General features: G+C 39.6%; 1 protein-coding gene across 6 annotated transcripts in view; it reads left to right on the forward strand.

Annotated features, from left to right (window-relative positions):
- The window catches only part of RORA (RAR related orphan receptor A), a 414,152-nt gene that overhangs the window by 361,430 nt on the left and 27,280 nt on the right, over window positions 1–25,442 (forward strand). For all 6 annotated transcript variants that reach the window (XM_067003933.1, XM_067003930.1, XM_067003931.1 and 3 more), the window contains one exon: window positions 23,789–23,874. In XM_067003933.1, coding sequence (XP_066860034.1) covers window positions 23,789–23,874 — 86 coding nt within the window. The remainder of the gene's footprint in view (window positions 1–23,788; window positions 23,875–25,442) is intronic.

A 25,442-nucleotide genomic window follows, 5' to 3' on the forward strand; every position in this document is an offset into this window, starting at 1 on the left:
ATTGCCGGTAGAATGCAAGGTGGCAGAACTTGACTAGAGATCCACATGCTGGAAGCATGGATGGATTGGACTGTGTGTTGTAAGGCACAGCGTTATATTCACTACCTGAGTTTCAGTGGGGGAATTCCTGGAGGTGGCTAGTGGGTTATAAGGCCACTAAATCTACTAAAATCTATTAGAGAAATCAGTCAGTCATGAATGTCATGAACAATTTTGAATGTCACTTCCAATTTTCACAGATTTGTTGCAGGTTTTTTGGCAAACTACTGACTGATGATAGCATGCACTTTACACTTGTCCATGAGAAGCATAATTCAGATGTGAAAAGACTTTGGGTGTTTTTGAGTGTTTTTGTCTCCTGCCCTCCCCTCCCCTCCCTTGTCAGCTCTGGCTTTGGAAACAGATGTAGATAGCTGATAGCTGCCATTTAAAAAAAATCCTGTTTGTACTTGAGTTTATACTTGTTTTACTTGAGGATATAGCTTGACAATATGTTCTTCTGTTAATTTAGCCCATGTCTCCTTTAATTTCTGAAACAAGGATATCTTCAAACTCCATTCTGAAACTCTCTCTCCTACTTGTGGACAATACTGGAAAGTGTATCCTGCACACTGCAAAAATGATTCATTTATCCTTTGCCCTTCTAATAGCTTCATAATTTTTGTCCCTCACACGACTGTCCCGTGAAGTGCTGACATCAGCCAGTTCATATTGAGTTACTACATCTCTGACAATCCAAAGCTGTATTAAAGTCAAAGTGTGAACAGAGCTTCTCTTTTAATTCTAATTAGAGCTAAAAGGAGCATTTGCTTGCACAGTGATCGCTATATAAAAATGCTTCTGTGTCACTAACTGGTATGTGACACTTGACCAGGCTGCTTACAGAAACCTGTCACGGTTCTTATGCTTGACCACTGCTTCCCCAGCTGATCTAGTAAATATTTCCTTTCAAACAGTTCTTTGGCCTCTCTCCTCTTTCCTCAATTTCTCAGTTTCCAAAAGACCTTCAAGAAAATGATAGCCGTGAATTATTGAATCCATTTGCTACCTGGTTTCATATTAGCGTCTTGTTTCAGTTGAATACAGTGACTGAGGACTACTACTGTCTGTCATCTTTTACATCTAAAATTAGAGAACATTAAAAAAGAAAAGAAAAATAATTTAAGCTAAAATTTAAGTTTAAAATCTTATGACTTCATGTCTGTACGTATGCTTGCTTCTTTCTCGTTTTGTACTTCTTTTACTAAATACTTGCGGGTTGGCAAAGCTGTGCGGTAGAACAGTGAAACAAATGTATCACTTGCAATAGGAATATTGTATAGAATCTCATCCTTGTTTTGCTTGAAAACAAGACTTGATCATCTTGGCCAGGCTGAACAAAGCCAAGACCTAAGGGATATGCATTGCTTTGGCTGCAACTTTATTAACACATTTGGGAACGATGCCCAGCAATAAATCGCACAGCGTGAGTCATCGCTTACTCCTTGATTGTTCCTACCTCTTTGGGAGTGCTGCCATCAGCCTTCCCCCTGCCAGCCTGGTATCCTCCTCTTGCTGGGCCACACCACCTTCCCTGTGTGCTAGGACTACAGGGAGACTTGGTGAAAGGAGAGGGTAGTTTCCCCACTGTACCAGATGGTAGGAGCCATAGCTCCTTTTTCACAGCTTTCTCAGGGAACTACTGCAAGCCTTGGTTGGTTTATTTTTCCTCTCTGGCAATGTGACTGTGAGAAACCGTGGGAATGTGTTTAAGACAGGTGCCACCTAGGAGTGGCAAGCCCTGTACCTTCCCACTGCTCTTCCTGGGCAACACCTAATTTCAGAGGATCACTGACATCAGATAAGGGGCCAGGAAGGCTTTGTTTGCATGGGCTCCTGCTCTCCTCAGTTTTGGGAAGACTTCACATTTTAAGGTCCTAGCTGAAATTTACAGCCCAGTTTGGTAATGCTTGTCTTCCCGCTCCTCCCACTCAGGCAGTCATGTACATGGAGACCCAGCTGCCCTGTTATTCCAGATTGTGACTGTAGTTTCTGTCTGGAAGAGTTACTTGACTCTTTGCTGCTACCTCTGCTTGTAATGTAGAAGTGTGTTGGTCAAAAAGTTCCCCATTGCTAAGCTCACAGAAGCAAGTGCAAAATACCTGAATGTTAAAAAAGATCGGTATTGTTGCCTTACAGGGAGGATTCAGAGCTGTGCCATCAATAGCAAAATACTGCTTTGCTGCCCTCATAGTGTATATTCCGAAAGTGGATGGTTTAATTTCAAAGTGGCATTTCTCCAGCTTCTTTTGGCAAGGAGCACTCCTCCCTGCCCCAGTAGAAGAACTGATTCCAAATTCTGAAAAGTTACAGCTTTGCGTTGGTTGTATTTCCTCTGTAATCACTTAAATTCTTTTTATGTAGGGATGATAAATTACACTGGATTGGACTAGAATGTAAGCAGGCTGGAAATCTACTGAAGTGTAGTGATGGCAAAGTCCCAGTCATAGATCTGTGTATGAAGATATGTGGGAAACCCCAGTGGTGCTTTAACTCTGTATTTTGTATCCTGGGAGAAAAGCATGAAGGGTCAGACAGGCCCTCCTCCGTTCCATAACACTGTATACAACATGGAGTCGAATATATGCTTTAGAAAAATAATCATGTTGTTTAGCTGGTCGTGAAATCATAGGCAGTCTTATTTCTGTAAATAAACTTAGCAACAATTTTTGGGCATGCTGATTTTGAATGCCATTAAAGTTGCAACAGAGTTTTTGATGGATTAATTATATCACCTGCGAGTAAACACAAAACAAAGATGAAGCTCACCTGAGCTTTGACTGAGAAATCTGAAAATTGCAGTTTGTTGCATGTGTTCTGAGGATTGTCATGGGCTGCTCTGACTGCTCAGGTGTTTGTGCTTTAGTGAGACGTTAATGTTGCTTTATTTGAAATAAAGCAAGTAGATTCACTGGTGCACAACAACAGTGAAAAATCCATTTTTCTGGTACTGGATTATGATCTTCAAATCAAAGGCAAAAAGGATATTAAGTTCCTGTAACCACTGAGCTGCAATGTTTCAAAGAGAACTCTTAACTTTTTGGTATGTGGGCTAGGCAGTAACTTATGACAGAATTTTGGAGCCAGTTTCCACTGTTGTTTGAAAGCATATTTCAGCTCCTAATTGTACAGTCACTTTTCAGTGGCTCCTGAGAACCATAACTGCAGATTTCATAAAATTTATCTAGTTTTTATCTTTCAGTGTTGACTATTTGAATCAGTATTTGTTAGAAAATGAGATGAGCTTAAGAAGTTTGATACGTCTGGGTTACATAAAGCATGTAATAGTGAAGACTGAGTTTGTTCATCCTATATCATTAAAAAATAAAATCTTAAGGTTCAAGGTTTAGTCCTTTCTTATTTTAATTTCTTGTAAGCATAGATAGAACAACAATTATTAATGTTCATTCCTGTTTGTAGTCTATTTCTGGTCAAGCTAATGTGAAAGCTCTAATTTATTTTGTTGTAGTTCAGTTTCATGCTTAGATATTGTACTGGTATATGACATTTGGAAGTTTAATGAACTTTCTTCTTTGTTGTAAGCATGAGCCAGATTGTAGGCACTGTATAAACACAGGAAAAACATATCATCTACCCCAATTAGCTTATACCTTAAAATCTGTGATAGTCAACATGTTTATTGTAAGACATACTGTATTGTCTTTGCATTCTCCAGCAACTTAGACTTGAATATTTGTGGAAAATGTGTCCAACATAAAACTCTTGTTCCAAACTTAGTAAATACTTCAGAATCCCTCCAAGTCAGTAAAATTTTGTCAACATGTCTTATATAAATTGTGCTGACAGCTGATGGTGGCATTTCACTCCAAACAAAGCTAAATGCAGGAGATAGGCGATGTTGTATGAAATCCATACAGCTAAGAAATATATATTTTTTTACCAAGAAGTATATATTCTTAAAAGATATCTTTGTGTAATTCAGTAAGCTTGGTTTTCTTGAATTGTATGCAGATCCTATCATCAATTCTGGAATGTGCTCTTTCCCTTTTGCCAGGGCTGCCAGACAGAGCCCTCTGATAATCTCTTTATCTGTAGGGTTGTCTATAATGTTAATTAGTGAACTCTTTGAAAAACCGGCTTCCACAAGTTAATTTATGCACAAAACATCACTGAGGGTTGTGTTTTACCTGTTTCCCAACTAAGGGACTGAAGTATAGTTTAAGAGACTTGGCTTGGGCCACACAAGAAGCCTGTGTCATAGCCAGGAATCGAGACTCACAATTCATTGCCTAACCACAAGACTTTCAGAAAATAAAATGTTGAACAAAAGCAGATGCAACACTGAGAATTTGAGGCTTGAGTACAGTTTACAGGGTGCTTAACTCTCTGCCCATAAAACTGGAAGGATCTGCTTTGGAAGGCCAATAATGCTTATGCATTCCTAGCGATTTAATTGCAAACTGCCAGACTGCGAAGTTTTCAGCCTGCCTTCTATTTCAGTGGTCTTCAGTGCAAATCCAGACAGTACAGGATTTAGTTTTCTACAGATGCTTTTAACCCATTGATGCAACTTTGTAGTAATAATTATTTAGGGCTGACCCCTTGGCTCAGAGGAGAGGAAACAGAATTTCAGTGCTATTCTTTTCCAGGGGCTTTCAGAGTGGTCAAACCCAGATTACAGAATCATAAGGCAGGAGCTGAAGTCTTGAGGCTGCTATTTGAAAGCTTTCTTCACTGCACTTTTCCTTATGTTTGTATGTGTTTTTTGAGCACGCTCTGTCTAATCTAGCAAGGACATGATAAGCTCTTGAGACATTATAATAAGCTCAGTAAGACTTGAAACACTATTTACCTATTTAAGTATTTACACGGCTTCTGTTCCTGTTGGTGTATCCAAGCACTCTGCAGTATTTATCGGATCCTCACAGACAGGAATTCTCCAATCCTAATGTTCTACCATTTATCTTGTACGGAACCATTTATCTTGTACGGAACATGAGATTTGATTATAATGTCACCTGCTGCCTATAGGTTTCTGCTTCTGTAAATTTTTTCTTAGCCTGACCCCATCACGCTGGTGCTGGAAGCAGTATGTTCACAGAACTTCCCTCAATCTGATTAAGCAGACAGGTGGATATTTTCAAACAGGCAGTTGAGTATGGGATCTCTCTTAAGGTCAGAAATTTTGGAATTGGGAATATGAGGAAGGGGAATGGGATACAGTCTATTCCTGAATTCTGAACAGCTAAATTAATATATTGGTCAACTATCCTTCCACAGTGCAATTATTTTTTGCACATGGAGAAGACACCTCCCTGAAAATTCCTTGTGACATAAGGTCTTTGACTAAAATTAGGTCATAGCTATTTAATTGTTCAGTTGTCCACCCACAAGGGAGCTACAGAGAGCTCTTTCAATTCCTTGCAATCAAGTAGCAGCAGTTATTCTCATTTATCCTCTAAGGAAATAGTCCACCAAAAATAATGGGTTGATTCCTTAGCCCCTCCCTGTCACTAATCACTCCTCTCTCTTAGCTACGTATGGACTTGGCCCTCGTCACCAGGGTATCCAAGTACCTCAGTCATTAATTTTCAACTTACAACACTTTGGTGATGTAAGAAAGTGTCCTCATTTCACAGCTGAGGAATTGACACATCAAATAAGTGACTTGCCTGAAGTTTCACAGCAATATTGGACATAGAAACCAGTGACTTATTCATAGACTATTCAGTTTCTTGGAAAACCAGCCTGTGCTCCTCGTCCTTCTGTCTGCTCCCCCTTGCCTCCTCTTCCTGATTTGTAGGACTAGCAGTTCAGTTGTGTGTGTTCTAACCTTCCAGAGGCAAGCAGTGCCAAACAGATGCACCCCTCCCTTGCGCGAGCACAACAGCATCTCTGCAGTCACGTGGGGAATTAAGTCAGGAAACCGATTCAGGGTAAAGTTAATCCACCGAAGAACAGTTTCAGCGTGAGTCGTTGCCTCGTCTGGCTCACGAGGTGCAGCTGTACAGGCACAGGAGGAGGGGGAGAGGAAAGGGAGGACAGTGCCTTTCAATGGCTGAAGGTTGCTGCTGGTGCATGGCTTGTGGAGCTGGTGTGGGGGGGTTGTGTGCGCCTGTCCCTGGTGGGAATGGAAACAAAATCAAAACCTTAAGCGAAATTGGTTCTAGTTTCTTCTTTTGAGTGTAGATTGCGAATGTGGGATTTTCACCGTGTCTGTAGAGCCTCCACAAAGCACAGTGAAGGGGCAGCTGAGAAGTGGGGAGTTTGGTAAAGCTGTGGATGAGTTCTCATGACGACATTTTGTTACCCGTATGGCAAGTTTTACTTGTGTGGCTGCTATCATTAAAAACGTTTGACTCTATATAAACTTTTTCGGCTCAAAATTCAGCTATTTCTGAAGAGTTATAAATGCAGCTGGGGAAGGTCACTACTACCAGGATAAGTATGTTTATGAAGGGAATTACATAAGGTCAGTGTTGCAGCCTACTACCACATCTCACAGTGCAACACCTGGACCCACGTCAGCTCATGTTACCTTCCCTCTCTATTGTGAGTGGTTCCTCAGAAAACAAGACAAATCAAAATGGTGTATGCTGGGGGGGGGGGGGAGGGGGGGAAGGATGTTGGTCTTTAGCTGCAGATTATCTCCAAGAGATTTCTGCTGTGACTTTCATGTGAGAGTCATGCGTACAGGTAGAATGCCCTGTTTTGCTGTTCCTGCTCCCAAACGTGCTGTTCAGAGAGCTTCCAAATTGCTCTGCTGAGGTGTGCTTCTAGCTTTCAAAATAAAGCATGTATATCAGAATTCCAGAAAACTTCAAGTAGGTATGTTAATAACTTGCTTGTTGACAACTAAGGAAAGAAAGATGACAATAACAAACACTTAGGAGTAGCATAAGAGAAACATTTTTCACATATAAAAAATTGCTTCAGAAGAGAACAGAACTTTAACAACTGCTGTTAAGGGTTTTTTTACGTGGTGATGGTATCCTTCCACCTGAATTGCCTTATGACCTGCTAAAACAGCTGAGACCCTGAAGAACTTTGCTGTTGTTGTGGCTGAACTGTGTCTCCCCCACTTTTCTCATTTTCATATTCTGGCTGGAGCATGAGGCCTCCCTGGGAAAGTGAGAGGCTGTTGCAAATGGTCCTCAGTGGTATAAACTTCTGTTGAGAAAAAACTCTGGCCTGTGTCAGCTGCAGCCACAGTCCTTTTTTCAACTCTGCTATTGCAGAAGCCTCATAAGAAAAGTGTGGGTGATTGTTTTACTCATTTGTTTTGTTCAGGCTTTGCTCAAAGGCTCAAGATTTGGACATAGATCAGTTTGATTTTTCCTCCTCTGCTGAACACAGATTGTAACGTAACAGCACAGCCACTCTATAGTAGAAACCTAGCAAAAAAACAGATTTTAACGTAGTCACTAATTCCTTTGAAGGAGGCAGTGTTAGCAATTACAAACTAGACTAGACATTGGTAAGAAGTTACAAAATAATTACAGGCTTCCTAAAGTAGTACAGTGTGAGTAATTACAGGTTTAAAAATGTTGTTATGAGCAGTAGTTTATACCGAAACTTCATCCTGCTCCTTGAAACCAGAATACATAACTCTCACCCTGTCACAGCAAATGCTTGTCCTTCTCTACAGAAGAATGTAGCCTTGCGTTATTGTACAGCAAATGTTCTGTGGTACATTATTTAAATTAGCATATAATAGAAACCTAATTGCCCACTAGGGCCCAAAGCTTTAGCTGGTGTAGATCAATGTGCTTCCACTGAAGTCAGCGTAGCAATGTTGATTTTCACCCCTTGAGGATCTGGCTCAGCAGCTTGTTTCTATTCCAGGCATTGTTAAAGGAGATAGTGTGTTTAGAATATTAAACCATGGCATTGTCAGAGATAGTCTACTCAATTCATGTGTGAGTGAAGAGAAATAAAGCGGTAAAACTATTACTTTTATCTGAGGATTTCAATTTACAATGTCAATTATTCATATTGACTGATCTGGTACAACAGGGAAATCATAAGCATGGGGTCATCTTGTTGTGGTTTTAATTTCCTACGTCTGTATTTATCTAATCCTCTCAGTGTGAGCAAGCATGATTAGTATTTATTTCTGTTCTGTGTTCCAGTGCCCTGGGCCAGGTTCCATGCTAAATCCAAAGTGACTCTCCTACTCCATTGTCACTAACTTATGCTGCAATAATTTAAGTAAAAACTTAATCTTCATGTGTAAAGCACCTGAATATATTTCTTCTGTGTGGATTCTGCCCAGATGTTAAGGTTTGTGATATATCTGTATTTTCAATTGGTTTTGGAACTTCTTGTAGCAATGTTCTCTGAATAATACTTGGGGAAAACAGGGATTTGGAAAGAGACTGGCTGCTTGTTAACCATTGAGACAACCAGGAGGAGAGTTGTTACAGCTGTACAACCGGTTAATAAATTGCTGCAGTAAGAACAACAGCTGTCTCTCTCTCTGGAGAGTCAAGTACCAAAATGAATAATCCTTCACTCTGTCAAATGGTTTTTACAAAAATTTAGAATGCTTGGTTTGAGAAGCTTATTTTACTTATGAATGCTCCATTCAGGAACAGGGAAACTTTAGGTCTGAGCTGAGCCAACAATCCTTCTTTGTTGAGTTTTGTTTCCTCCCGTTTCACTGCCATTATTCACAGAAGACCTCTGGCTGCTCCCCCACTTATCTCTGCTTCCACTTGTCCCCTGGTAGCTTTGGATAATCAAAGTTATGCTACAATTCTTCTTCCAAGAGCAGAAATGTGGGAGTTCTGGTTAAACGTTTTGGTTCTTTATCAAAGACAGCGTAGTAAAGGACTCTGTATGTGTTCTAGAACAGTACAGCGTTAAAACTGTCAACAGTTGGAGTTGCTTGGCGTTCGTTCTTGTCTGTCTTCTGGCATATGCAGAACACAAGCATAAAAAGAAACATCAGCAGGAGTGATGGGTGAAGACTGTTGTGAAAGGGTTGAGAGATTATCTTCATTCTCAGTAAAATATTCTGTGGCTTCATTCAGCTCTGGTTACGAGGTTGGTTTCTTGTCCTTGCAAAGCTCCGTAAATGGTTTTCAGTATCTTTGGATACAATTATTACAATAATACAGGTGTTGTTTCTATTATTTTACTCTAATCTTTATCAAGCCTCTTTTGTTTTAGGAAACACAGATCAAATACATTCACTACTCGCCTGCTTCTGCCATTTTGTCATTTGGCCTTTCGAACCTAGTATTAACAATGCAAAGCAAGTTGGTTCTTACCTTTTCATCTCTCAAATGAATTTAGCGGCAAATGATTCAATCGTTTTATACTGTAATTTCCTGCTAGTACACATACTCTACCCAATACGTGTATTCTGCCCCTTTCTGTGGGGCATAGGATTGCCTTCTGCTCCTTTGTACTTTCAGAGCCGTCTGAAAAAGATGCCAGTGTTCTCTGTTTGGTTCTCTGAGGGATCATTTTGCAATTTCTGTTATTATTATTATTATTATTACTTGTTAATAAATAGAGGTATAAATGAAGTATTACAGTAATCACATGAATGTTGATGATAAGGCAGTGCATCCACATCATCAGGTTCCTTTGGTTTTGGTAGTAGGATTTTTTCAGCTTTGATATTGTTGTCGTTTTTTTTCCCCGCTTGAAAACATGAGAACGTATTTAACCCGTGTGACCATAATACGCAACGTGAATCATCACATGTTGAGGTAAAAATGCTGTCCTAGAGGCGTGTGCAGGAGAATAACATTGTGTTATCCACATTGAAAAGAATGTTATAATTTTCAAGTCTGATGGTCAACTGGCACAACACTAAAGATGAGAGCTTGTATTTTTGTAATCACATTAGGTAACTCACAATGCAAACTGGTATTATTTCTAGAGTATGGGAGCCTCTGATGGCACATCATATTTTCTTACCTATATAGGTTAGATGAAAAGTTGAATGAACTTTGAGAGCAGCAAAATATGCTGGTAACTACACTGCAGTAGATCAGCTGATACTAATTTGCTTGTATCATTTTACTTCCCAGTGAGGTCATAGTGGTAGAGCTATTATGTGTTGGGCTTTTTGCCTTTCTGTTAGGAAGAAGCAGGATTGCAAAGATAATGGGTGAAGGCGCTGGAGCGTTCATGGCAGTAATTTCTAAGAGTTGGAGATAAATAGGCAGGCAAAGCTGAAGACTTATCTGGGTGGAGATATGGGCATTTTGAATACTCTCTGCAGAGAAGCAGTTATCACTTAATTGACTTTACCTTAGGGAACACTAGAAAATCAGTACACAGCCATAAAGGAAAAGCTTTTTGCACAGAGTCCACAACAGCTCCGTTCTGCTGTACAAGCAGCTGAGGTTGTTACACTAATGGAGTCACAACAGGGAAGGAGAAAGCCTGCCTCGGATCTGCTGCTACGTGAGCTCAGACAGCTTGTCCTTCCTTTACATGTATCCTCCTGATTAACTTCATCAGCTTGAATCACAGCTGTCAGCTCGCTTCTCTCTTGATACCACAGAGAAAGTTAGTGTAAAGTTGAGGGCGTGGGGCCTGCCCTCTCTGGAGGGCGGCTGCTCCCAGGCCAGTTCTTTCCCCAGCAGGGGCAGTGGATCCTATAGCTGCGTTTCAGCCCAAGGCCCAGGTCATCACCAACAAGATTGTGTTGCAGCGGTCGGTCTGTAGGTCTGTCTGCCACGCACACCCCTCATGTCTGGCTGTCAGGGCTTGCTCTGCTGCCCTTTCTGTGGCATTTTTAAGCCGGAGGGGAATTCTGCATTCAGGGCTGCAGCAATTTGTGCTGCAAATTGGATTGTAATTGACTGCTCCCCTGAGAGGCAAGCACGATGTGCAGCGTGCCTGTTTACCCGCTGCACACATGGCTGGCGACAAAGCTCCCAGCTGCCGTGCTGTCCTGTCTGTGCGGGCTTCAAGGAGGGGAGGCAGGACCAGCTGATCAGAGGGAGAGGGCACGGACGTGCCCACCTGTTTTCCCGTCGCATTCCATGTCAGCTGCAGAGCCCAAGGAGCAATGTAGGAACCAGGAGAAGACACTTTTTTTTTTTTTCCTCAATTTGGTTTTCAGTCTTAGTCCGGAACAAAGAGGGTTATTTTGAATTTTAAGGATTTTTGTGGAAAAAGAATTGATTGTGTAGTGTTTAGAGAGGCTTCAGTCAGACCTTTCATTTGCCTCAATCTGCCAAGAACAGATTGGTCTCTTGCAAACAATATTGTGCTTATATGAACACAGTAAATTCTTACTGATACTGTTACTAGACTGAGATGGGTGTTTGGTGTCAGAGCACCTCTGGTTTCTTACCATGCTTATTTTCTGAAGCTCTTCACTATTTTCAGGTCTGCACAATTCAATAGGATCTTTTCCTACAGAATAGTTGCTTGTTTTGTTTGTAGCCATTATTTTTAATTTTGCTATCTAAGCATGTTAGGATTTTATTGGTATTATTCCTTCAGCAGCTACATCAGTTACTCTAGGCGTTGTTTAAAAGCTTATTTTTTTTTTTGCATTTCTTACTGAGATTTGGCTTAGAGCAAAATCACTAAGGGGGAAAAGAATTAGTAAATCAAGCCCTTCCTTTCCCTTTTCGAACGTCTAGTTTTTCCAACCTCAAGTGTGTGAAAGGGGTTTAACAACTTTAAATTGGATTTTGGAATGTCAGATGACTAATAGCCTTTATACACAAATAACAACAGAAGAGCTGATTATTATTTCTGGGCTCCGCGATGCACTTATGTAATCGTTAATCTTGGCACTTCTTTATCTCCAGCAGATTAGGAGGCCACTGTCATTTTGAAGACTGCCATTAAGTAGACTTTGTTAGTGTTTAAATATGTGAAGCTTAACTTTAAGCTTCCTTAATGTATGTGATGGAGGTATCCTGTGCATAGAGCAGCGTAACAGAGCAATTGTAAGTTTTAGTCAGATATTTGCTGCCGGAGTCCAACCGTAGATGTTTTAATGTAAAATATTAGTTAAATAGCATCTGAGGACACTCTGAAAGCTTTTTTAGTGTAAAGCATTAATTTATCTACTTGAAACAGCAAGCAAACTTGTGTTATCTATTACCTTGCAGTTGCTTTTATCATGGAGAGGTAGGAAATGAAATACTATGAAATGAATAGTTGAAAGAAAGGGTTTTAATGGAGGTCAGAGCACCTAATATAATTGTGGCAAAGGAAGATCTTTCACCTTTTCTTTTCACAAGCTTGTAATTTTCTCAAATGTTTTTGTGAGGAAGTATTTTTTTTTTCCTTCCATCATCCTTGTCAAAAACTGAAGATGATTTTCAAACACTGAGGATAGTATATACAGACATGATGAGAAGAACTACAGAACCAGAGCCGAGGCCAGGGAGATGGCGTGAATGTGATTGGGAGGGGACAACAAATCACATGCACGTAATGCATGGTTTGAAGAATATGTTGAAAACTGTCTCTGGCAGAAATGTTTTTGAGAGTGTTCACTAGGCTGTTTTTATTATGCAGTAAGCCCCACCCTACACAGTTTCCATCTCTGATATGATCCTGCATGTTCTCCTTCCTGGTGTCATTCTTGCGAACGGGTCATACATAGCATTTCCTTCCTGTGAACATCTGAAGGAGGAGAAAAATGTGCACCCAACCACCAACAGGCAGAGCTGGCTGCCCTCCAGCAGCTCTCCCTGTCCTTGGCAAGATGGGCAGTCCTGGCCTGGCTTCATAAGAATGAGGGACCACCAAGGAACTTAATGCAAGTCAAGAGGACTACTAAAAGTAGTTTTATTAATTCTCTAAAGACATTTGAAGAGAACACGCAGAGGAGCCGTGAAAAGATGAGACAGCACATAGACACTAAAAACGGTGGCAATGGACAGCATCCTTGGATTAAAAAAATAATTAAAAAAAAAAAAAAGTATGTCCCTGTGCCAGTTGGGAAGATGCAGAATACAGACTCCAGAGGAACCCCTTTGTGAGGTTTGAGGGATCCTGGTTTGGGCCTGAGTAGGTGAGCTGCTGGCAGCCAAATAGCACTGAAGGAGTTGCAGAATAAATTCTCAGTATTGACTGCCACGTGAATCCAGACAGGAGGTGTTGGAGGAAATTAAAAATGAGCAAGTGTTAAACAAGCTTTTTACTGTTTAGAGTTCTGAAGTTGTTTTTGGTTGTTCTTGTTCATCCCTTAAATGAATCATCTGAAAATGAAAATTTAAACTAGACATTGAGAGCACACCTTTGTGAGAAACTAATGATTCCACTTGGCATACGGCATCAAAGGAAAACTTTTTAATGACATCAAATTTGTGTACAGCCAAAAAGAAAATGAAAATATCTTAAAAAGGAAGATGTAGTCACTTGAGAATGATGGAGCTTTTCTAGTCTGGGTGAAATATTTTTTCATGCTACTTTTTCTTCTAGAATTACATAGAGTTTTTGAATATTTTTTCATCAAAGTGCAGCTCTTTTGCAAGGAAGTGTCTTCTGCACTAGCCATGTTTGTCTGGCTTTAACTTATTCATACAAAGTGCCATTTCTCAATACACAGTGATACATCCTGCAATTTGTGCGGAGGCCAAACCCTTAATAAAATTTTTGCAGACCAGCAAAACGGCAGGACAAACTTGAATCATGACAAAACCCTTTGTTTAAAGGGACACTTGCCTTATTGGTGAAGTATATCGTGTTGTATTTTCCGGATGCTTTCCATATTCCTTTTTCCAGACTGACAGTTGCTCTCTTGGGGGTAATAAATACTGAACTGCACCATGACTTGGCCAAACTGTAAGTGTAACAGAAAACATGTGCATTGGAATAGGGAACAGGCAGAGGTGATAGGTCACTAACCAGGGGAAACCTGCGAAGTAGGAGCATGCATTCAGGAATTATGGATTGATCAGAGAGCTATCTGCCTATGCATAGAAAGAATGAAATGGAAGCATTACGCACAGTCACATTTAATCTCATTGACCTAATGTTCCGTGATTCACATTACTAATGAATTTAGTTGAAATTGTTAATAATTTTCATACCACGTTGCAAGTGAAGTACCTCTTTTACCACTGTTTCAAAAAGCTAGTAAAAGATCTTTCCTTAGAGAACTAATGCTAGTGCAATTTAGCTACCAACTAATTAAATCTCATAATTTGGAATACAATGTAACTATATGCCTTTTAATAGGGACTAAAATGATTGTCTTCAAAGTATTGATAATTTAAGACTGTTCAAAACCCTTGAAAAATAATTCAAGTAAAGGCTGTTGTGCTGGCATACTTTACTCTGGTTTAAAATTAACAAGTGTTTTGTAATTTCTTCTTTGTTTTCATGCTGGAAACAAATAAATACGTTGAGATGCTCCCATAGGCCAGCACATTTAATTAGGAAGAAGAAGCTGGGAGGACAGTGCTGGAGTTAACAAATTCCGTCTTCAGAATGCCAGCTCCTACAGCTCAGAGTAGGAAATTTCATAGAAAAGGTGGATGCTATGCATTAATCAACAGAGCAAATGTTAGAGGTAATTTAGATTTCCACTCTGAAACGTGACATTATTAAAAGACATTCCTTATTGAAATTGTCTTTGTTAGTTTCTCTTATTTCTGTTTATTTCTGTATTTTGTATAAATATATAGAAATATAGATATGTTTCAGCTTTTCAATGCAGTTGGAGGGGTTTGTCTCCTTTTGGCAGGGAGGCGAGAATGCTTTTATTATTCTCCAGCTCGTTCCAGAAAATAATTTCTTCCAGATTATGTTCTCATGCAAATTTCACTTTTTCTTCCTCTCTGTTACTACTAAGAAAGAAAGACCCAACTCTATATGGAGTACAAATCAGCGTAGATTTGTTTTTATCTAATATAAAAGTAATTGCAAAGAGTTCAAGAAACCCCCGTGTGTCTGAGTGTATCAGGGCACTTTCTCTGCCTTCAGGTGAACATGCGTCTTGGCCTGCCAGCTCACTTCTTTTTCTTTCTTTCTTTCCGTTCTCCTTCCCTTTTTTATTTTAACAGGCAATATGCATTGGTTTGTTCTAGCAGCAGAGCAGCATGGTATAGAATGTATCTTAATAGAACTGTGCTTATGCCCCTGCTGCAGGTGTTCCTCTTCACAGATACCCAAGGTTAGTGGTTATCTGAAGGAAGAAATTAGGGATGACAAAAACCAAGTGAAGTCTAGAATCCTATATCAACATAGCGTGGAATGAAATAACTGCTAGCTTGCTGCTTACTGAATAAATGCAGTAGCAAATCAGAACAGAAAAACCAGGCAGTGCTGCCAGTTACTGTGGTCATAGCTCACACCTGTGTTGCTTCTGAAAGTTGTATTTTGTGTAATTTTGTCAAGAGCAACCTTTTGTAGGTATGCAATTAAACCTGTAGGCTTTATTAATTTTTTTGTTCATTTTAATCAGATAACTGGTCTTGTCACAATCACTATTGTGTAGTTTTGTGGCAGCTTTTATCTAAGCAGTGCAAAACCCTGCAGATGTATGACGAATGGTGTTTGTTTGGAGGTCTACAGACTTGCTTCTTGGGTCATAAAACGAAGATGCAAGGCTTGGCAGTATGTACCAGTTGCCTAAGATAGCTGTGTAGAACTAAAGACTGATTATCCTGATTATGTAGATAGAGAAAATGAGAAATGGACCAGTGTCTCCATTCACATAGCAAATTAGCAGTAGTATGAGAATTATAGTATCTACTTCTTGACATGCAGTCCAGGGCTTTGAATAAAACTATGTTGCGTTTCAGTAAAGGCAGTCACATGATTGCAGTGTCAAGTGTGTTTTTGTTTGTGTTGAAAACCTGCTGTACTGCATTGCTTTATTTAACAACAATTATATTTAGCTTAGTCCTTAAATTAATCATACTCCAAACCTTCCTCATCATAGCCAATACATCTAGTGTTAATTTTGAGCCAGAGGAGAGAATAAAATAGTTGTATGTTTATTCGTAAGCAACTGAGTGACCAAGAAAGAAAGCAAGAAGCTTTATATATAGTATTATGGAGTATAATGTTGTTTTTTTGTTGAATAAATATAATGTGGAAATATTTTCTGACCGTATCAAAATAGTCAAACCAGTCTTAAAATGCTTTGGATGTGAAATGCATAGAACCTTCTCCATTCTTCCCTCTTCTAGTCCTTGCCATTAATTTTGGTTACTATGCCTGTGGGTGGGGTCTAGAGAACAATTCTTGCCCCAGATCTGGAACCAGAAAGTGGTTAGGATTTTCTTAGTTTTGTCTTATCCTTGAAAGAGTTTATATCATTGTTACATATCTTACTGCATTGTACAACTTCTGCTGTATTATTTCAACCATCCACACGATTCCTGTTCAATTCAATTTCATGGAAGTAGTAACAAAGGTGGAGCTTTCAAACCCCCCTCAATTTCACAAACTGATAGATTTTAGTTATAAGTTGCATGTCCTATCAAGTAAGGACAGATATTCCAAAAGAACTAGTTTTCTGTGCTCCTGGATGACAGAACATGTCTGGATGTGGCAGCCCCGATTATTTTGAGCCAAGGCATGAAGCTCACTACTTTAGTATGATTTCTGATCTGTGGTTTGCCTTCATAATGTGCCTGTAGTCCCAAGCTAGAACTGTCTCTACCAGTCATTCCTTCAACAAGGAAAATCAAACCATCTAGTTTTCAACTGCAAATTAGATTACTGCTCTTTTTTCCTCAAAAATAGAAGGAAAAAAATAGGTATTCCAGTTGTTTCATTCTAGAAATGTTGAGATACCAAGTTGCCTTGTTGGATCAAGAAGAACGAGAATTTTTGTGGATGAATAAAGACAAGACAGTGGAGGGAGATGAGACTGCAGTAAAAAGAAAAAAAAATGATTTTGTGTTACACACATGACTGAGCAGGAGCAGACATCATCTCTCTGAGTTCCTCTTAAAATGTTTAGTCATTTTTTACATTGTTTGTGTTCCTAAACCCTCGTAGAAGTCCTATATTTTCTGTTGGGAACTTCATTTTGTTTTATTTTTTCCTTACAGAGGTTAAGTCTATTTTGATGTTCTATTAAAGTTTTTTTTCAGGAATTTTCCATTTTAATATAAAATTAAAAATACACAGAGACCTTACCACAGCAGCTTCACAGAAATAGTTGTGCCTGTTGGAGAATCCAAACTATTTTCCATATATCCTCCTGTCATTATGCATTCAGGTATCTTTGTTGAAGCTAGTGCTTAATGTAATAGCAAGCTCAGGTTCTTTAATTTTAAATGTGGAAGTAAAATTTCGAGGTTTAAAGAAGAATATTAAGCATAAATGCCAATGATTCTGGCATAAGAATATGAGCCCTTACTTCACTGTTCCCTTTGACGTGTCTAAATCAGTAACAGAGGCTGAAAGAATTTAGATATATTCCTAAAATTCATCCTTGCAAGCCCCAAAAGTGCTCGTGTTGTTGTTCTGTACTATTTATCATGCATCTCATTTCATACTCTTTGAAGCCGAATGTTTGTAGCATTATGGAGTGCTGCACACAATCAGTTGACCTAATAAGAGGGATCCAGCTGTGTTCAGGCCCAAAGAGCCAGCCTTGGCATTGCAGCATTTCTGCCTCATGTGTTTGAGGTGTTGCTCATACTTTACTTTTAATTAATACTTTGGTGGCTATGTTCATTTGTACTCCACCCATCACACCCACGGACTTCAAAGGATTTGTATCAGCATAACCTCAGTATTTATTTTGTTTTATTATTAGTTTGATTTCCTAAGGAAACAAGGCTTAGAGAGGTTGTGTTTGTCTTGATTTCTGCCCATCCATCCTTGTCTTCTTCATTTCCAAACCCATTTTCAAACTGTTGGTGAGTTTTAGGGAAGCTGGAGAGCATCAGCAGTCCCAAAGAGGTGTTCCTGCACACTTCATGATAACTGAACATGGCCAGGTGATACTCCCCCATGAGGGATGCTGCTCAGCTTGAGCTCAGCTATAGGTATGACAGCTTGTAAAGGAGAGAAAGACACAATGAACTTCTCACATCTTGGGAAAGCTGCTGTGATGTCAACTGTAGTAACCCCCCAGAAATCCAACCATAAGACACAAGTCTCTAGCATGGCAGCTTTCTTAGTTCTTCTCAGGAACTATTTGTTACTAGCTATGCCATTACAATATCCAGCAGGCCTACTCATGGCCAGAATGGTGTTACGGTGGGGATTGCACGTAGAATAAACAGACCTTTCACACAAGGAGTGGGCAGGTAAATGGAGCTTGTCTCCATCAGCTATTGATCCAAGCAGTTACTGTGTGTTCTGAAAATGCCTCAGATACCTACCAACCAGATGTCATCTTTAGAAGTACACAGGCTTTAAATATTTTAATATATATGAGTGGACAGATGGTCACTTAGCGTAGCATATTAATGGAACGGGCAGAGCCGTGCTGCCACTGGCTTTTAGTTTAGTGGAATTGCAGTGTTTGTAAGCTGCAGGTGTTCAGAGGCAAGTAATTTGCAGCCAGCTCAAATTACTTAGGGTACATGACAGCAAATTATTTAGGTAATGAAGCTGAAAGTGCAGGAAGATTAGAATATTATATAGTAAAATCATTCCTTGTTAATTCAGTTTGTGATCAGATATTATGTTGCTTTAAATACCACATTACATGCAGTACCCTTGTTTGAGTCAATGAATATGTATGAATATGTCAGTGAATATGTATGCCTCCTAATTTAATCAATATACTTCCAAACAGCACTAGCAACATCGTCTGGCACAAACTGCATCCCTTTAGAAACAAGTTAGCCCAATTTGTATATGTATCGTGCTTCATTCAAAACGCTTCTGAATTAGCTACAAAGTTCTACATGCCCTCTGAAGCAGGGGACTGGTAAGCCACGTCCAGGGAAGGGAATTTAAATGTTTCTTGAAGAAAAAGAGGGGATAACTTCAGCAGTACCCTGAGTCTCGGGAGACCCTAGCTCCTGTCCTGACTGTAATATGCACACCACATCTGGCCTTGAAGTCTTCAGTTCAGCTAGCAATTTTGGCTATAGTGCTTTCACCAGAAAGCAAGTGGATCCAAGAAGGATGCTTAGTGCCCATATAGCTTTTAAGAAATAGAGTTCAGTCTGACACAGTAACCAGTACAAGCTTCGGTCCATCTTTACTGAATAAAAAAAGAGGGTGTACACCTGGAATTTTCATTCAGACACCTTAACAGAGAAGAGAAAACTTAGGTCTTTGGAAAATCTTTTTTTTTTTCCTTCTGAAGAATGTTTTCTTCAGGGTGGATTGATAATACACTTTTCTGTGTCGAGGCCCAATGTGTTTCTACTTAGATGTCAGAACTGAGGAGAAGGATGTTCCTTGCTTCCATGGCTGTACGGAGCCTTGTCCTGATGGGAGTCTGCCCAAGGAGTTAGAAAGGAAGAAACTAACTATTATGATGAGCTTGTAGAGAGCACTTCCTTACCAGTGCAGAATTAATTAGTTTTCTTTCCTCTGTTGCTCAAACCAGACAAGGAATAAAGCAGCATTTCATTATGTGGGAATTAATAAAAAGGGAGAGGCTGTCTGGAGGGGTTGGTTTGGCCAGAGACCTAAAAAGGCAGGCAAGTCCAGTGAAACTGGTCCAGATCTGGGGAAAGAAGGGAAGCCTGGAGTAGGAAGAAATAAGGGATATTCTTCTGTTACAGATGCCAATAAAAGATGTTGTTTAGTTGTCTCTGGTTGTCTGGTAGGCATGTTCATTAGGAGTTAGGTGGAGACAGTCATGTAATTTAGGCATACCAGAGCTACTTAAAAATATTGCCAAGTAAAGACACACTGGATGGAGGAAGAAGAATGGTTCAGGGGACAAAACACTTTTTTTTTTCTCTTGCAGTGCTTGGACTCAAGTTACTGTTCTGTCTGATTTCAAGCAATCAGTCTGCACTCAGTTTTACTGCTATAAAATAAACCATCATACAGCATTACAGCAGAAAGAAGATACATTTCTTGGAAACTGCCTGACGTTCCAGTGATAGGAATAGCTGCGTTTTAAGAGATCTTCAGTATACACGTATATAGAAGTGGGTGTCAGATGCCCTTCAGTTTTACATTAGAGCGCCCTGTGTTTGACATCGTGTCATAACTGCTACCTGTGGCCCTTAATGGCCATGTCTTTCTCTCAGGAGCTGTTTCTCTAGCAGTTTGTTCAATGCTTGAGGTGGGTCTTCGTGCTTGGGTTCGTATCTGTTGCTCCTGGTGGTTTGTTTGGGCTTCACTTCCTATTCATCACTGCCTTTGGCAGAGGACATCATTGGTAGTATTCTGGAGCACTGTTATTTCAGGGTGTGAAAGATTCTCAGGCCTTTAATCTGGGAATACAGATGGCATCTGTCACCTGGGTATCTGTAGCGGTTTCTAAGCAACCACGAGAGTTTATTTTTTTCTGCTGTTCATATTTAAGAAATAATTTGCTCATGCATGAACCAGAATCAGCCTGAGCACCACCTCAGGAGACAGAAATTGTAAACTGTAATTTAGGCTAATTCTAGTCTAAAATATGAATTACAGTATTTTATACAATCTTGGAAAATACACTATATAAATATATGTAAGCACAGCACAGGTACAATTAATGAGAACACGGCAGGAAGCTCTAAGTAACTCTGGGAATGTGAGAAACCAAGTTGGAACATACTCTTGACATGTAAAAATATTTCCCACCTGCCTTGTTTGCATAAGAACAAGGTTTTAGCAAGTACATATTTGCATGTCAAAGTTATAAGTGCAGAAAATATTTTCACCCTCGTAAGAAAAATGCATAATCTTGGCACAGGCAATTTGCATTTAGTAAGTTTAAAGTATCCAGGTCCTTTCATGCTATATGGAAAGTGTATGAACTTGCGACAGGGATTCCATTTCAATGAGCTGATTTGCAGAGGCAACCACATAGAGCAGTAATTGATCTGATGTCTTTCCAGGCATTAATTTGTAATACAATTGGTTGTGGCAGTCCCAAGTAATTTATGTTTCTGAGTTTCATCCCACTGTACTGTATCTCAAAGTGAAATGTTAAGTTGAAATTGTAAATGCTATGTGCTCTTGAAAGTAAGTACCTTGAAGGTGTAGTAAATTCTAGGGAATCGGGAGTTCTGAAATGATTCTGGATTTGGTGCTGCAGTTCGTATGCACACTGGTCAGCACATACCGGCAGAGCTGGAGCCTGTGAACCTCTGTCGATTCTTTTCTAACAGTAAAGGACCCTGGCAAATGCATTTGGGACCAATTATTGCACCTTTTAGGCTATTAGTAAGCTAGCTTCAGGCCATCACTTTGAAGGCATGTTACATTCCTTCAGAAACACTCTGCAAATGTCCTGTTGCTTAAGAAACAGAGATTGCATAGACAGGTTTCATGGGTGATTTAACTAATATGCTGGAGATTGTAGATAAACAAGATCCGATTATATCATACCTCTTCGTAATAAGGCAGTAATTATGCATATAAAAGTGAAATGTGAAAAATATATTACCATGTGGCTGTTCAGATGAGCTTTATTGCTGTTCTGCCAAAGGAGTTGGAGAAGGCTAGTGACTCCTTGTAGCAGAGTAGAAAAATAATTGCATGTTGAAAAGTTACAAGTGGGAATCAATAGATCTATTCCAGAATCTGCCCATAGGATTTCTCTCTGAAATTGAACTTTTGATGTTATACGAATGTTGAACTTGTGTGAATTTCAGTCTGTTCAATTTGGTAATATAAAGTGTTAACTTCAGGGGAGGTTATGCTACCCTTTCTGTTCTGAGGCTTTGTAATCATCGGATGCTCTCCTAACAATGCAGAGAACAAATTAATAAAATAACATACGCTGTATTTTTCTCTTTTATTATTTCAATTCCTGCCTTGTTGTGTTTAATGTGTTAGCTGAGAGCAAAGTGAAATTAAAACACTTTTTTGCACGACTGCAGAGCAGAAGTATTTGTCTCCTTTAGCATCCTAAACAGACCTTTTAATTTCAGCCTATCATTCGTTGCTGCAGGGAAGGTGTGGGATTAAATGTCAAGAACGCAAAGATCCTTACGATGGAAGCAGATGCAAGTGGTGTCCTGCAGTACAAAAATATTTTGAAAGCTGCTGATATGGAAATACCAGGCAAACAACAATGTAGTCCCTTAGCTGCTGGGTACTGCTTCCCTTAGCAGAGTATTTCAGCTGCTATTAGGTTCCTGGGAGCAAATGGGTACTATTCAGGTGCTCCGTTCACTGCATTTGATGTTGCAAGGAGAATATTTTGAAGTAACAGTTTAGCGCAGTGAGTGCTGTACTCTGACAGTACTCTCAAGACTACTGGTCTTGAGTTTTGGCCTGATCCTGTGCTGTGGTTGTGTGTTGCAATGAAGTGGAGCATACAGTAGCATTCTTGTTATAAAAGATGATTCTATTTAATAATAAGCAGTCAGTTAGGGATTTAATAGCATGTAAAATACGGCGTTCGAAAGAGTGGACGGGACTTTTTGAAAGCCTTGTTGAGAGTACAATGGAAGTTAGGCTAATGCAATATCTTAGGTGCGATTTTATGTGTTGTCACAGACTGGATAGCCATGAACTGGATGAAATAAAGGCTCTCTGAAGCTATCAGGCATATCTTGAGAATAGGTTTCAGTTCCTCGCAGGAGATTAACTGCACTTTGGCTGTTTAATAAATCAGGGTGAGAGACGCAGCAAGGGTTGTGTTTGTATTCCTGTTCAGGATAATCCAGTTCAGGAAAATCAATGTCGGCCGATCCAACACAACTGCAGGACAGAAGGTGCATTCTTTGGATTTTTCTTGCTATCCAGCTGATAGACGCATTCAGTGTGTTTGTGTGAGCACACACAAGCATACATAAAATGTTAACTGCTGGTCTCTGGCATTATAAGCTACTGCCTCAGCCTGGTCCTGTCTGAAGTGATACTTGGCTAGCAAAATAACTGCTGCTGCCTTCTCTGAAAGCAGTTGAAGCAGTATTCCTGAGTAGATGGGGAGTCCCTTATTAAATCCTTGTATTCCATGTATATTCCCATTTCTGGGAAGGAGTTGCCATTTAGAGATGCATGCAGAGAGTTTTGTCACACAGTAAACTGAATTACAAGTATATATATATAATTTTATATATATATATATGTAAGTTTGATATAAAAATGAGGGCTTTTGTATCCTGTATCTCCTATGGCATTTTCCAGGCTACATTATCTCCTTTTAGTTTTTGTATGTTGACTAGAACGCTGCTGTTTTCCTCCCTCATTCACTCTGTGGAAATTAATATACAAAAATTTACTGATAACTCAATTCAGATATGTGAATTTTGGATTTCTTGTGTAAACTGCAGTCACTATTTACCATGTTGCATTTTTTATGTGTTGGCCAGTCACATGAGCTGGATGGCATGATCATGACTCCTCTGTTAAAGATGTTGCATCCATTTTCAGGCAGGGCAAACTGTTAAATTACATTACAACCTCACAGGAGTGAGACTGGAAGAAACCTTTCCAGTGTCTTCCTAGCTCTTTGGCCAAAATGTGAACTCTCTTACTCTTTTTGGCTTTGAAATGCTGATTCCAGCCTTCTTGTGGGTTCTTAAACACCTTCTCAAATGACCCATTTTAATAACCCAAAAGCTATTATATAATGAGCAGCCATAATTTAGTCCAAAGCTCTAGGGGACCCTCACAGTTCAGCAATGAATAGTTAATGCGGTATAATGTTTAGCAGGTTATTAGTTTTCACTGTACAAATGCTGATCAGGGAATGCTTTTATAAGGTGTTTAAAAGAAAATGTAATTAACTGGTTGCGTGTTTCTGTTGCAGCTCAAATTGAAATTATTCCATGCAAGATCTGTGGAGACAAATCATCAGGAATCCATTATGGTGTCATTACATGTGAAGGCTGCAAGGTAAGGGTCTAAAAATTTAAGTCTTAAAACAGCATTTGGCTTTTGGATAGTGATTCTTTTTCTTCCTCTTTTAAAGAGCAACTATTGTGTGGAAGTTGAATCAATACGTTTCATTTCAAAGAATATGAAATCAATTGGTGAGTCTGAAGTACTGTTTTCATTTGGGTTTTGAAAAAGGCATTTTTGTGACACACCTTTCAGGACAGGCTTCAAAAATCACGCAGTTGTGCTGCATGTGCTCTAAGCTGTTTCTCTATGAATAAGCAGAAGAGGTTTAAAAAGATGAACCACTTCTGACAAATAGCCAAGAATCTGTTCTGTGGATGCACTTGAGAGGGAGTTTGTGATTTTCTTGAGTCTCCCTCTTCATTTTTTGCTTAATAAATCACTAGGAGGCTGTGCTGAGACCTCTACTGTGAGAGCTCTCTGACTTCTCAGTTTTCTTTTGTAACCTGTTACAGTTACAAATCTCTTCTGGTTTGTATGGAAGATGCTGTTGCACAAATACTACATGCTACTGTTATTAAACTTATTCAAGTCTTTCTGTGAGCAGTGTGTATTCCTTACGACGTAGCTCATTGCTGTGTTAAGGTTTAGGCTTTGATTTTTTTTCTGGATTTGTACCTTTAGGAACTCTAGTGAACAAGGACTCCAATAGAAGCACTTATGTTTTGTTTGGTTTGTCTCTCACAACCAAGAACTAGACAAGACAACGCTAGCGCTATTTCACGGTGATGTGAAGCTGATCGTTTCTTTTTATCACTAGTGCAGAATTACAGCGCTAGCTTGGGAATGACACAGTACGCACAGCTGTGCTGTAGCTCGTTGCTTTCTTTATGTAAGTGTGTTGCTGTCCCATGCTGATGGGTTTTTTATTATTAATCTACGCTTTAGTTGTTAAGAAATTACGTTTATGGTAGGTTTTAGGGTGCTCTCCTGACATGCTTGATACTACCTTCCATCATCAAAGAAGCAATGTCCTTGCATTCACAATATAGAGATGTCTTTTGTGTTTTTCCACGGAAGATTTTTGTTTTCATTCTCACGTTCTCTTGGGTCTCATGCAAGTATTGGTAAGAAGAAAGAAAGAAACCTCAGAATGCTAAAATTATACAGGACTATACCTCATGCCCTTTGGAAGAGCTGTTGCTACAGAAGAATGCAGGAAATGCACTAGGAATGCATTGGTAATAAATAGTAGTTATTTTTTTCATTTTTATGCAGTAGTTGAACAGCACCTATCAAATCTCAGCTTTGAGAAGTGGCGGACATTTTCAGTGGCAGTTCTTCTGTGTGACTGTAAGAATATCAAGTTACGTTGACTGTCCAAGACCCTTTAATCTTTACATGGTATGGGACCTGTATACCTGAAAGACTGCCTCAAGGTTCCTGATGAGCATCATTGTCAAGAGACTGAGGTTAGCATAATGCTAACACTCATCTGTGCAGAAAACAGGGGTTTTACAACATGGCCCGCTGCAGAGCAGGAACAGGCTGCCAAAGGGAAGGAAAGTTGCCAACTGTATCATCTTTGGCTTCATCTTCATGCGTTTCTTTGAATGCAGGCC

The sequence above is a fragment of the Anser cygnoides genome, chromosome 11 (assembly GCF_040182565.1).
Source record: "Anser cygnoides isolate HZ-2024a breed goose chromosome 11, Taihu_goose_T2T_genome, whole genome shotgun sequence".
In the NCBI taxonomy this organism is placed as follows: domain Eukaryota; kingdom Metazoa; phylum Chordata; class Aves; order Anseriformes; family Anatidae; genus Anser; species Anser cygnoides.